This window comes from Anomaloglossus baeobatrachus, chromosome 3 (genome assembly GCF_048569485.1).
Source record: "Anomaloglossus baeobatrachus isolate aAnoBae1 chromosome 3, aAnoBae1.hap1, whole genome shotgun sequence".
Classification (NCBI taxonomy): Eukaryota; Metazoa; Chordata; class Amphibia; order Anura; family Aromobatidae; genus Anomaloglossus; species Anomaloglossus baeobatrachus.
The window spans coordinates 419,606,250-419,620,803 of NC_134355.1; the positions used below are offsets into that span (position 1 = coordinate 419,606,250).

Here is a 14,554-nt window from a genome sequence, read left to right on the forward strand (position 1 = left end):
CCGGTACTCACAGGAACATATCATGACAGTAACAGGGGTCATCAGCTCTGACCTTCTAATGTCATGACAACCCATCGGCACCCCGTGAGCATGTCACGGGGCCGCTGATGGGGGTGGAGAATTAGTGCGCACTGATGAAAAGTGAGTCAATATCGCTGTTAACTAGTTAACAGGCATGGGTGGATCTGAGATCCACCCGCACCTGTTAGCTGCACATGCTGGCTGATCAGATAGGCCGATGTGTTGGGAAACATGAGGACTCACTGAGAGAGCCTGCATTAAAGGGACAGACAGGATCTATCACGTATCAGTACATCGTAAGTCGTCAAGGTGTTAAAAAATGAAAATAAAACATACAAAAACTGCATTGTTAAAAGTGCAATAAAAACGCATGTAAAAAAACACTCAAAAAAAGCAATGAAAAAAACCACAAGTAACCTAATTTAGCTAATTGTTACAGAAATGCTGCAGAAAGTCTGCAACATCAAAAACTCCCCAAATACCCGTGGAAATGTAACATTTTTGCAGTGGTTTTTTTCTACAGCAAAATAAGCGGATCTTTGATGAATTTTCAATTGTATTTCTTTACTATTCATTAGAATGGGTGAAGAATACGCCAAAAACGCTAAAAGAATTGACATGCTACAGATTTAAAAAATGCGACTAGTAGCTCGAAAAAAAAGTGTTATCACTGGTGTTGATGCTTCAAGGGGTAATTCAAAAGCTAAAGGAATTTTAATCTAAATCCCTATCTACTTATTGCCCGAATCTAAACTAATTTCTAATATGACTGTATTAAAAATTCCTTATCCTTCCCTGACTACACTAACTACTATTGATTTTTTTTTTCCCTACTTCCTTTCTGAGGACCCTTCATTTGAGAATCCAAGTGCTTGCTGGGATATTCAAACAAAGCGTCATCAGGGTGCAGTCTGTGATCAATATTTTTATTGTGCAAATATTAAATCACAAAGCTTAAAGGGGTGGTCAAAAGACTGAAGAAATTCCAATTTAATTACGATCTATTTAAAAAAAATGCTGCCTATAATTGGGCAACTTTAATTAATCTTAGAAAATTTTTTTAAAAAAAGCTAAAATGTATTTCATTGAATCAATTTATACGATGCTGTAATAATTAAGCAGCTCATGGACTCTGGGGTGTGACCATCAGAAGTAACACACACATTGTGCCTGCCAGAAAACAGAAAGGAATGCACTGGGACCATACATCTCAATCAACTTTCTGCACACTTGGACGATCATTGAACAGAAAAGAAATACAACTGGAAGATTTCAGTGCACCACATGTTCAGTTTTGATATGTTTTACAGAGTTTAATAAAATAATAAAATCCCTTGTGGCATCATGCGGTTTTTCTTTGCATGGATTTCCTTTCGACAGATAGATCATGTTGCAAATGGAAACATAAAGCTCTAAGAACAAGATTATCATTGAAGATGTGTACAGGAATTTACTAAAACATTCCTGAACTGATAGATCATTCCTTGGCCTAAAAAAAGCAGACTGTTCTGAGTTCTGTTAGGCATACTTACATAGCCCGCACAAGGCAAACAGAAAAAGGACAGTAAATAGGAAAGATGCACACAAATGTCTATGGTAGCTTCCATCAGGCTTATAAAATCATTGCTTTCACAACTTTCGGGCACCAGGTTTTTTATTAGATGCATTTATTTTTAACATCACACTAGAAACGCTGGGTAGAAAGAATTATGCCTCGAGGGCTCGGCTCTGTACTTTACTTTTACCATCTAATAATATGTCTGTGTACTATGCATCTCAGATAAAAGAGAATACAGTTACCATGCAAAAGAAAGACATGGTAGCTTTTAAAGGGTTAATCTACTAAAAGAGAAATAGATGTTTCTAAAGGGGTAAAGGGAACCAAACATCAGGATTTTGGTATATAAGGTGCAGCAGTACTGGCACTATCAGGCACAGGCTGTACATACCATTAGTGGGCAGCTCGGATGTTTAGGCAGTGAAATTCAAGTTTATGTAGTTTGAAAATTCATCCACTTTTTGATTGACATGTGCACCTCTCCAGATAATATCCGGGTGGGTTATGTACATGATTATAACCCGCCCGGATATTATCAAATCAAAAAGTGGATGAATTTTCAAACTTCATAAACTTGAATTGCACAGCCTAAACATCCGAGCTGCCCACTAATGGTATGTACAGACTGTGCCTGATAGTGCCAGTACTGCATTGGCTTTACCTTATATACCAAAATCCTGATGTTTGGTTCCCTTTAAGATACTATGTGGAGACAGCTGAGATTTCCTTTTGTCTGTCACTACAAACACATATAGCGGACATCAGCCACACATGAAAAGGTTTGAAAAGATTTTCACTTCTGTAGCTGTTTTTACTAGCTTCATCCTCATCCAGTAACTCCACAACACACAAGAATCCATCTTACATGGCCAAAGATTGTATACAACTTAAGTCCGCATGACGACAGCAGCACAGATCTTCCATGTTTACTTGCTTTGCACAGTCTTACCCCAAAACAGTGATATCCAAGCTCAGAGACAGGAAGTCTCACAATGCGGTCATTAAAGTGAGGCAGAAAGGAGCCCAACTTGAGCTGACGTAAAGGGTCACAGCTTTTAATGCTAAACTGGGGAACAAATATATTTTAATTTTCCTAGTCAGAAATATTTGAGGAAGTGATATAGTTTATCAATACCTTATGAACATGATGATCGGTAACTTATGAGGTATGACAAACTGATTCTTGCCATGTAGTCAGATTTGTTTTATGGATTTTCCGTTCCTATCCAAATAGCATATTCATAATATTTTGTATTAAGACAATGAGGTAAAGTAATTGACTATTGTGAATAACTGCCATTTTTAATTTTAAAAAATGATAAATTTTTATTCATTTATATGGTGCCATTAATCCCACAGCGCTTTACATACATCAGCAACCGTGTCCCCATTGGGGCTCGCAAACTACATTCCCTTTCCCCTGTCAGTAGGTCTTTGGAGTGTGGGAGGAAACTCATGCAAAAATAGGGAGAACATACAAACTCCTTGCAGATGTTATCCTTGGTGGGATTTGAACCCAGGACCCCAGCGCTAAAAAAGCAACAGTGCTAACCACTGAGCCACAGTGCAACAAGCTTTTATTAATTTGTATGCATTTAACATATACCCAAGTCATTATTTTTCATTTATTTTTTTAAATAAAAGACTGTCACTAATAGAATAATTATTTAAAAAAAAAGACTAAAAATATTGTTCAAAAAAATGTTTGAAAGACATTTTACATTTCATTTCCATTATAACATCACTTTGCTGTTGATATGTTCACTGTTTTAAGTTCTTGTTTTTTTTCCAGTTTCAGGTTTTGAAAAACACACGGTGGAAAAACAAGAATATGTATGTCACATCTTTAAAGTGGCTCCTGATTGACTCCTCTTTAAACTGCCAATCAAAAGGCTGCAGAAAATGCTTTAAAAAAAACCCACAAAGGATTCAAAAACAGTTCAAGAATGGAAAACGTCTCTGTTTTCTCCATTTTGTTCTTATAGTGTCCATCTTCACTTATAGCTAATGATGTCATAGGTTTCAGCTAACACTGATGAGAGGGGAAGTTTTACATTTCCGTTCACGCCTCTACTGCCCTTATTGGTGCATAGTTCAGAGGGACAAGGCCTTTGCCTGTGACTCTATATAAACTGGTCACATGTACTCAAGAAAGGAGAATTCTTTGAATACAGCATACTAAGTGTGTGCGCTGTATTGATTTCCCAAGCACTTGTAAAAACAAATCTTATTAATTTGGAATTCAAGAGGCATGGAAAGGAGAGTATTTCTCTCACATCTCCAAAAATGCCCCTAAGAAGGAGTGTTTCTAGGCTTGGTTTCTATTTAAAAACTCATCATTATTGAATTTCTATATAAAAAAAAAAAACTTTAGACCCCCCAAAATGGGTATAGGGGTAGACCTCTCCTTATATATTCAGAACAATTAGGCTTCTGAATTCGATAACTTCTTGAGTTAATTCTAATTATTTAAAGGAACACGTCATCAGATTCATGCTGCACAAAGTGTTGAGCAGCTTGAATCAGTCACTGGCTAAGTAATTGAAGGCTGCAGCGTTACATAAACAAGAATACTTTGAAAAGCCATCCAGGGACCATGTGTCTCAGTTGACTAATGCAAGGCAGGACAGCTTCTCCCCACTCCAGTTAACTAACAGGACAGTTCCTATGTTTCTCATAAGTCAGTTAAAGGGATTGGGGCGGGGGGAATCTGTCCGGGACATATAATCCTTAGCCAGTTTTAAGTAAAGCATAACTGGTGGCATGAATCTAATGGCAGGTTCTGTTTAATTGCTAAACTAAATACGATATACGAGTACAAACCCAGATATCCGGTCTCTTGCAATGAGGAATGGTAGTCTCTTTGACAGTGCCGACCATATCAATATGCCTCATTAGCACATGATACACAGGAGCAAACAACAACGTTTTCAGAAGCATATTTTGGTGCACATTTGTTATGTGAAAACATTTGTTCCTTTATCATTATCGCCCACTCTTGTTACCTTGGATAGGTTTTGCGAAAGGGGCATGTTTTATGTACTATTATTCAGGCAGTACCTGGTGTAACTGATAGGGGTATTTTGCACACTAAGACATCGCAAGCCGATGCTGCGATGCCGAGCGCGATAGTCCCCGCCCCCGTCGCAGCTGCGATATCATTGTGATAGCTGCTGTAGTGAACATTATCGCTACGGCAGCTTCCCATGCACTCACCTGCCGTGTGACGTCGCTCTGGCCGGCGAACCGCCTCCTTATTAAGGGGGCGGGTCGTGCGGCGTCACACGGCAGGCGGCCAATAGGGGCGGAGATGAGCGGGATGTAAACATCCCGCTCACCTCCTTCCTTCCGCATAGCCGACGAGAGCCGCGGTGACGCAGGTAGGAGATGTTCCTCGCTCCTGCAACTTCACACACAGCGATGTGTGCTGCCGCAGGAGCAAGGAACAACATCGGACCGTCGCGTCAGCGTAATTATGGAATTCGCCGACGCTACACCGATGATACGATTACGACGCTTTTGCGCTCGTTAATCGTATCATCTAGGATTTACACACTAAGATGTCGAGAGCGACGCAGGAAGTGTCACTTTCGACATGACCCCACCGACATCGCACCTGCGATGTCGTAGTGTGCAAAGCCCGCCATAGTGTATTTACCAGTCTGCCCATGGATTATAAAGGCTAAAACTTGGAATTTGTTGCCTCTTACTTCAGAGTACTCTGGACACAGACTCCGATACTCCATAGAATGGCAGTAACATATTCGAATGTTTGCAGAACACGTAACACTGCATTTATCTCCTGCTGATCACCCCTTAACTTGCTAATGTAATGATTAAATGTTCTTTCTTTACAATCATAAGTGAATGTTACAGAAGCTTAGTAACAAACCGTAAGAGACATATTCTTCTGAACAGCGAAAGTGACATTTGAAAATTGATTTCAGCAGTTCTATTCTGGCAATAAACTGGAGTAATGTAGTAAAGAGCTCCTGGGTGGCACGTTACAAACCTCTCTCACTGACATTCATTGCAATAGCACAGCTTGTCAACTCATGTTATATGGAGACAAATAAAATTACAATTAAAAACTACATTATTGCAAAAACAAGGGTATATCAAAATAACACAACTACTAGCAATAGCAGCTTCAAAAGAATTTAAACTAAAAGCTTGGATAAAGAGCACCCTGATCGAGCACCTTTTACTACAATACAATTAAAAGATAGCCGAAGCCTTTAAATAGGCACTGTTATCCATCATCTTATCAGGGTTGTCATATGAGAGGAAGTATAGAAGGCAATTGCCAAGACCATTAACTCCTTAAGGTCTCCCTTAAAAACGGCCAACTGATACTGCTATAATACAGGTCTGTATGTAATTCCCTGCAGCACTACAAAATTGCTTCACTATCTTATACCTCTAAACTATTTTGCTTTAGATGACCCTCTAAAAAAATAATAAGAGGCTTCAATAATTACTTCTAATGGAGGTATTGATTCCGACTTCAACAATCTGCACATTACATGCAGTAATCTGGTCCCTTCAAGCTCTACCATTCTATGATTCTATGCAAACCATGTCATATGAAGAACGACTAAAAGAACTAGGGATGTTTCGTTTGAAAAAGAGAAAGCTGAGAGGAGACTTAATAGCGGTCTACACATATCTGAAAAGTAGTCACAGTGCAGAGGGAACTACCCTATTGTCATTAGCACAAGGAAGAACAAGAAGTAATGGGATGAAACCTAAAGGAAGGAGATTCAGGTTAGACATTAGGAAAATGTTTCTGACCGTGAGGGCAGTCACGGAGTGGAACAGGCTACCACGGGAGGTGGTGAGCTCTTCATCAATGGAAATCTTCAAGCAGAAACTAGATAAACATATAGCTGGGATGATTTAGGAAAGCCTGCACTCCCAGGGGGTTGGACCCGATGGCCCTTGAGGTCCCTTCCAACTCTACCATTCTATGATCTCCAAGCAGCAAAAAAAAAAAAAAAATCAAACAAAACACCCACAACTCCATGAGAGGACCACCATTCATTAAAAACGTCTGTGCACGGGCCTCATTCTCACGGCCATAACATGTGCTCCAAAAATTCAAGGGTATCCATCATTTTTTTTTTTTTTTTTTGGAAGTGGGGTTGAGACACCTAGCTGAGCCTTAGGGCTCCAACGCAATACATGATTAAAAAAAAAAAATGAACGTAGTAGGTTAATAGTATGATAGCTTCAGAGTTGTCATCTCCCCTTTTCTACTAAGCCACAATATGTAACACAGTCTAGCCATGACCTTGATGATGTGCGCTAATACATTACCATTCATTGGGACCAGCCAAAACAAATATTATTCACAAATTTTGAACTAGAAAAATGGCATCTAACACAAGTCAGGATTTCAAGAGAAAGGAGACGAAAGAACATTTGTGGTGTGGAAAAAAAATAAAATCTTCTACCTGTGCAATAAAATTATTTAAAAATTCTTTAGGAGATTCTCAAAATGGGCACAGGGTTAGACACCGCTTTCTAGTATCTATTGTACCGGGGTCACACAGTCACCTGTATTGGTGGAAAAGGCTGAAGTGGCAGAAGGAGCCTGAAATAGGTGAAAGCCTATAGACCAGGTCATGGGTAAATATAGCCTTGTTCATTCCAGCACAATTCTAGGTGATACCGTGCCGTGTGTGTAGCCATACTGAGGTCAAATGTTTGGAAAGGAAATCTGCACCATCTATGACCAAGATATATTTACAGTGACCTCAACGTCTTGGGAAGCGATTTACACAAGGCATAACAATGATGTTGGGGGTTGAAACAACTTGGATCTTTGCCTATAAGGTCAATGCCCAGTGGAAACTTCTATACCAAATTGCATATCGTTAAAGAATTTCTGAAGCATCACTATCTTTAATGATTTGTACTTAGAGAGAAGGTTTAATATAAGTAACATGTCCTGTCACATAGAAGGAAATATTACAATAATTATAAAGGGATTAACCCCATCTGAATCAAACTAGCACACCTACATGTCTCTTGTTGCCTCCTCTGAGGAAAGAGTTTGGGACGCCATGCTTTGACTCCGAGTCACTTTGCTCTTCATAGCTTTCAAATTCACTGGAACTCCATCCATAATCCAATGAGCTGTTCCCCGCCTCCTCGCCATTCTCCACATCATCATAAATCATTTCCTCAGGGTCTAAAACAATATGAAGTTTTAGTTTACAGATACGGATAGAAAAAGGCTGACAAAAAGATTAAAGCTTGCAAATTAAAATGGGTACCTAAGGTCCTGCAATGCCCTGAGCAAGAGGTAAGTGACATCATGAAGCAGAAGAACTATACTACATTTCTAATTGGAGGTATTTGCTAATATTCTTATTACACCTACTATATAATAGGATAGGATCATGGAGGTGGAAATACCCCTTTAAAAAAAGAAATTAACTCTTTAGGTGCCTAATACTTTCATAGCTAAATCTCTGCAACAGAGAGGTGAAATAAATAAATAATAATAATTTATAAAAAATTCTGATCTGCAGCCCCTATTAAAATGTGTGAAAGGTCCTATTTAACCTAGAAACATGAAAATTGGGTGAAAGGTCCTATTTAACCTAGAAAACTGTAAAGAATAAATTCTTTTTAAAATGATGAAACATATTTTTAGAGTTTAGAAACAATCATTTAAAAAAAAAAAAATCAAGACCACAAATTGCATATAATACCTGTAGCGGAATCAGAGTTTTCCCTCGGAACATCATCGTAAATAACTTCATCAGGATCTTGAAAGAACATAAGGCAAAATGTAAAAACTTAGACAAAGGGCTGGATATTTCAGTATTGATAAAGTAATAATGTAGATTGTGTAATTGTGTAGAAGATCATACTTGAGCACATTTTATACAGTGTGTCCACCCATATCCTGTCCACCGCCATTAACTTGAGAACGGCGGCAGCTATAGGCATAGAAGTGATGTCTAAGTATAGTAAAGTAGCCATGCGCTACGCAATGAAACCACGAATAGCGCCACCTGGTGGACAACAACTGAGTTAGCATTTTTATCTCGAAAACGGAACGAGATAGAGAAAAAAAGTGAATTAAAAAATTTGTAGGGCATCATCAATTCAATACGAATCAACACCTTGCATTCAGAAATGCTATGATATGAAACCCATGAACCCCCCAAAACATTGAATGCAGGTCACACATATGGCGCTCATTTAACTTTGATGCTCAAAGTGGCCACCGTCAGCTGCAATGCACATCTGGACGCTGGACAGCATACTGTATCTTGCTGCACATTGTGCAATATGGTAGGTGACACGTTTGCACAAGCATCTCTGATATGTCGTCATAGGTCCTGCAATGTTCGTGGAGGGGTCGTATACACCTGCTGTTTGATGTGACCTCACAGAAAGAAGTCCAATGGGGTCAGGTCAGGTGAGCGTGGAGGCCACTCCACGCAGCCACCATACCCAATGACTTGTAGGAAGGTCTCCATGAGGTATCGCTTCACGTCCGCAGCCTTGTGAGTTTTACACGTGCTAATCATAGCATTTCTGTATACAAGGTGTCGATTCATATTGAATTGAAGATGCCCTACAAATTTGCAATTCACTTTTTTTCTCTATCTCGTTTCATTTTATTGATAAAAATGCTAACTCTGTTGTTTTCCACCAGGTGGCGCTATAGGTGGTTTCATTGCGTAGCGCATGGCTACTTTACTATACCTAGACACCCCTTCTATGCTTATAGCTGCCGCCGTTCTCAAGTTAATGGCGGTGGACAGGATATGGGTGGACACACTGTATACAAATGTCATATAAATGTATGTACATGATTAAAAAGCCAGTGGGAACATAACGTACAGGGGATGAAGAAAAGAAAAGGGCATTAGGGGCAGGCAAGGTCCTAGTAGGTATTCCTCCATCTCTTCAATTATTTAACATTTGCATACACCGATGCAAACAGTGCACCATTTAATCACCAAACTCTAGCTCCAATTTTACTAAAGAAATACTCCATACGTATCAGAATATGACATTTTCTAGTAAACCGTACAAAGACCAGCAGAGAAGCCAGAGTTTATACACTAGATAAGACATGGACATTTTGCTCCAGACACTGTTGAATTATTAAAAGGAACCAAAGAAATTGGATTTTAACAACCCTACTTACATTAGATATATGAATAGATATAGGAAAACTGCAAAGAATTAAACAGCAGCATGCTATTTTCTGTAGAAATTTGCAATTTACATTACATTAAAGGGAATCTGTCACTAGGTTTTTGCCACCTAATCTAAGGCTGGCATCACACGGGACGATATATTGTGCGATCGCATGAGTGATCGCACCCGCCCCCGTCGTTTGTGCGTCACGGGCAATTAGTTAAGCCTGTGGCGCACTAAGTCGTTAACCCCGTCACACGCACTTACCTCCCGGACGACCTCGCTGTGGGCGGCGAACATCCTCTTCCTGAAGGGGGAGGGACATTTGGCGTCACAGCGACGTCACACAGCGGCCGGCCAATAGAAGCGGAGGGGCGGAGATGAGCGGGACGTAAACATCCCACCCACCTCCTTCCTTCCGTATTGCTGACGGGACGCAGGTAAGCTGTGTTCGTCGTTCCCGGGGTGTCACACGGAGCGATGTCTGCTGACTCGGCAATGATAAGCAACCGGAGCACAGAAGGAGGAACGACATTTTGAAAATGAACGACGTGTCAACGAGCAACGATAAGGTGTTCTGGCAGAGCTGGACATTGTCTAATCAGTGCTGACTTGGTGCTTGAGAAGGGGAGCAGTCACACCAGCTCATCAGCTAAATAATTTATTTCCATAAGAAATAACGGAAGAAAGAAATAAGGCCACATACTCAGTAAAAATTACATTTTATAGGGAATACAATTATTCATAAAAATATAACATGAGCTCAGAAGCCTCTGTTGGATCTGTGACTGATTTACAGAAACAAACAGATTCTTGTCATAGAAATAGAAGGACAAAAATAGAAAGGGGCGAAGAGAAGGAATGTCTGCAAGGCCAGTTGGAAAGGATACAGAAGTGTTAAAAGAGCAGAAGTTGGTATTTACTCTCCATCCATTCTGTGTTTGCAGGATCAGACACCCATTTTGCCAGCACATCATCTTCTTTCAAGGCTTGGAAGTCTTCACTGCAATTAAGAAGTAATAATACATATTTTTAACCACAATGTTCACAAAAACGATATAACATAATACTATAAATCATTCTAACAAGCTATATAAAAAGAGGTTATATCATGAAATAATAATATATATTCCGGAGACCTTCACAATTTCCATTTCTCGTGGACTGGTTGGTACCTTCTACTGATGATATTATCCATGGGGCTCCAATAAAATTAGAATTTTATCCTCAACTGAATGTATTCCTTTACTTTCATTTATTACAAACCCACTTTATTCTTTTCTAGATGTTTTATTGTTTAATTGTCTAACCGTTAGAGACTCTTGAAAATATTGGGGCCAATTCATCAAGATTGCTGCAGCACATGCTCGCGTTACACCAGTCTTAATGGAGTAGAAGATGTGCTAAATTCATCAAAGAGAACCTGTCACGTGTAAAAAAAAAAAAAAAGCTATTAACTTGAAAATATAGGGCTAATCTACAGGTTAATAGTATTTGGATCTTGCTGCCAGGAGGAAATTAACTTTATTCCACCCGGCTATGTCACATAGTGAGAAGAACATGCAGATGTGTCTTTTTAGATAGTGTATGTAAGGCCTTGTGCGCACTAGGCATTTTTGCTGCGTTTTTAGCGGCGTTTTTTACCGCGTTTTTGTGCTGAAAACGCAGTGACATTGCTTCCCCAGCAATTTCTATGGGTTTTCAGAAGTGCTGTCCGCACACAGCGTTTTTTTGTAGCTGCGTTTTTGTGGTGACCACAAAAATGCAGCATGTCAATTATTTCTGCATTTTTCACTGCGTTTTTCACCCATTGAGTTCAATGACTGTTCAACAACGCAATGAAAAACGCATATAGCTGCGTTTCTATGACTAAAAACGCAGCTATAAACGCAAGGGGTGGGTACTACAGTGACGTGTACAGGAAGAGGATTCCTTCTGTTCGTAAACACAGAAGCATGAATCCTCCCGGTACCGTCACCGCTGCGTCCACCTCCCGCCCGGTGCCATGTCAGCTCCGTGCGGCGCCATGTCTGGGCGGGAGGTGGAGGCAGCGGCGAAAACCAAAGTGAACAGTAGAAAAAAAAAATGTCATATATACTCACCTGTCTGCAGGGTCCCGGTGCCATGCCCGCTCCCAGCTCCTGTCCCGGTACCGCCGCTCTGGCTGTGTGCAGTCTCCCCGGGGAAAGACCTTGCTTGCAGGACCTGGCGGTGGATCACCTGATGCAGTCACCTGAAGCATCAGCTGATCGTAGTCTCGCCGGCTTTTTCGCGCCCGGCCGGCTATCAGCTGATCCTGCCGTCAGGGGACTTCATCAGCTGATTACCGGCAGCTGCTGCAGCGATCGGACGGGATCAGACTCCTGTCCAATCGATCGCTCTAGGAGCTGCCGGATATCAGCACAGCACATAAGTGAGTATTATTTTTTTTTTTCTACTGATGCATCAGCTGATTGTATAACCGGCTTTTATACAATCAGCTGATGTGTGATGTGATTCAGGCACTTGATCCTGACACATCATCTGATCGCTTTGCCTTCCAGCAAACCGATCAGATGATATTGGATCCGGATTGGACGGCGCGGGACCCTGACCCAGGATTACTGCGGAGGGGGGTTCTTTATTTCAATAAAGATGGAGTCACTAATTGTGTTGTGTTTTATTTCTAATAAAAATATTTTTCTGTGTGTTGGTTTTTGTTTTTTTATCATTACTAGAAATTCATGGTGGCCATGTCTAATATTGGCATGACACCATGAATTTCGGGCTTAGGGCCAGCTGATAATATACAGCTAGCCCTAACTCCATTATTACCTAGCTAGCCACCCGGCATCAGGGCAGCTGAAGAGTTGGATACAGTGCCAGAAGATGGCGCTTCTATGAAAGCGCCATTTTCTGGGGTGGCTGCGGACTGCAATTCGCAGTGGGGGTGCCCAGAAATCTTGGGCACCCTGCACTGTGGATTCCAATCCCCAGCTGCCTAGTTGTACCCGGCTGGACTCAAAAATTAGGCGAAGTCCACGTCATTTTTTTTTTTTAATTATTTCATGAAATTCATGAAATAATTAAAAAAAAAGGGCTTCTCTATATTTTTGGTTCCCAGCCGGGTACAAATAGGCAGCTGGGGGTTGGGGGCAGCCCATACCTGCCTGCTGTACCCGGCTAGCATACAAAAATATGGCGAAGCCCATGTCATTTTTTTTTTCTTTTTGGGCAAAAAACTGCATACAGTCCTGGATGGAGGATGCTGAGCCTTGTAGTTCTGCAGCTGCTGTCTGCTCTCCTGCATACACTAGTTCTGCAGCTGTCTGCTCTCCTGCATACAATGAACATTTTGAAGAAGGAAATGACATCAGACATTTTTTTTTTTCATCAACAATCTTTAATGGCATTGTGCACTGATTAAAAACGCAGTGAGCAAAAACGCAGCAAAAAACGCACCAAATCGCGGCAAAAATGCATGCGTTTTTGCCGCGTTTTTTTAGCCGCGGGTGCGTTTTTTGAGACAAAAACGCACATAAGAACGCAGCGTGAAAAAAACGCCTAGTGCGCACATACCCTAAATGTCTGGTTTCAACTGTATGTCCTGAAAAGCAGGCATCTTGGTGAGAACGTTTTTGTCTATAACCTTTGTAGAAAATCACTCATTTAACGCAAAATATGGAATTCTGAAAATGTATGACGACATACTGTATCACATACCTTATATGATTGCTGTCAGTAACAAGCTGCAAGTGGGGGTTTGATACCTCCTCGTGAACCCCTAAAATCAGAGCAGAACATCTTACTGGTTAGGTGACTGCTCAGAAATATAGAGTGCCATAAAAGTGTGTATTATTATGACTGTCAACGGATTTACTTTTCAAGGGCACGTGCCCATGATTTTTTTTTTCTCACATTTTTGACGCTGCATATTTTTGCTGTCGGATTTACAGTACAAATGGATGGGATTTAAAGAAATTATATTTCATGCTAGTTTCATACCACTTTGTGCACACTATATGACCTTTACACACTACGTGATACTGTAATTAGCTCTTTGTATACCACTTTGTGCACACTATATGACCTTTACACACTGTGTGATATTGTAGTTAGCTCTTTGTATACCACTTTGTGCACACGATGTGACCCTTACACACTGTATGATACTATAATTAGCGCTTTCCAAGGAGGGAAGGAAGATTCCAGCATCCACGTCCAAAGGTTGTATAAAAAGTATTTCTTTATTGAAAAAACATTAAAATGAAGATGGAGAATCACATCCTGAGAAATAAAATCCCTATGAGGACAAGGGTATGGAGATGGTACGCGTTTCGAGCGATTAGACGCTCTTAGTCGTGATCCATGCATTCATGGATCAGGACTAAGAGCGTCTAATCGCTCGAAACGCGAATCCACAGCCTGGACGGCTTTTCTTCCCGTGCACCTGTCCTGCAATTGGGTCTCCATAAGACTGGGTGAGCTGAACTTTCTCTTCCTTCCTTGTTTATAGTTAGCGCTTTGTATACCATTTAGCACACTATAAGACCCTTACACAGTGCATTCCACTTCTATCTATTCAATTTATGGCACAGTTATTTGCACAATGTATGACACTTATTGGAACACCATATAATGTTGTTCTTTTTTATTTTGCATTATAACACTGTAATTTGAAGTGTAGGGCATTGCTTCGTGAGCACTATATGGAATAGTCATTTACACACTATTTGGTACAATTACATAGACATTGATGATTAGTGGTTTTTAATATAAACTGTGACCACAGTTAAGCAGAATCTGTCACCAGGGTTTTGCTCCCCC

General features: G+C 40.4%; 1 protein-coding gene across 6 annotated transcripts in view; it reads right to left on the reverse strand.

Annotated features, from left to right (window-relative positions):
- The window catches only part of ARHGEF10 (Rho guanine nucleotide exchange factor 10), a 291,401-nt gene that overhangs the window by 168,015 nt on the left and 108,832 nt on the right, over positions 1-14,554 (reverse strand). For all 6 annotated transcript variants that reach the window (XM_075340320.1, XM_075340323.1, XM_075340321.1 and 3 more), the window contains 4 exons: positions 13,451-13,511; positions 10,672-10,751; positions 8,302-8,358; positions 7,606-7,775 (listed from right to left, as the gene is read on the reverse strand). In XM_075340320.1, coding sequence (XP_075196435.1) covers positions 7,606-7,775; positions 8,302-8,358; positions 10,672-10,751; positions 13,451-13,511 — 368 coding nt within the window. The remainder of the gene's footprint in view (positions 1-7,605; positions 7,776-8,301; positions 8,359-10,671; positions 10,752-13,450; positions 13,512-14,554) is intronic.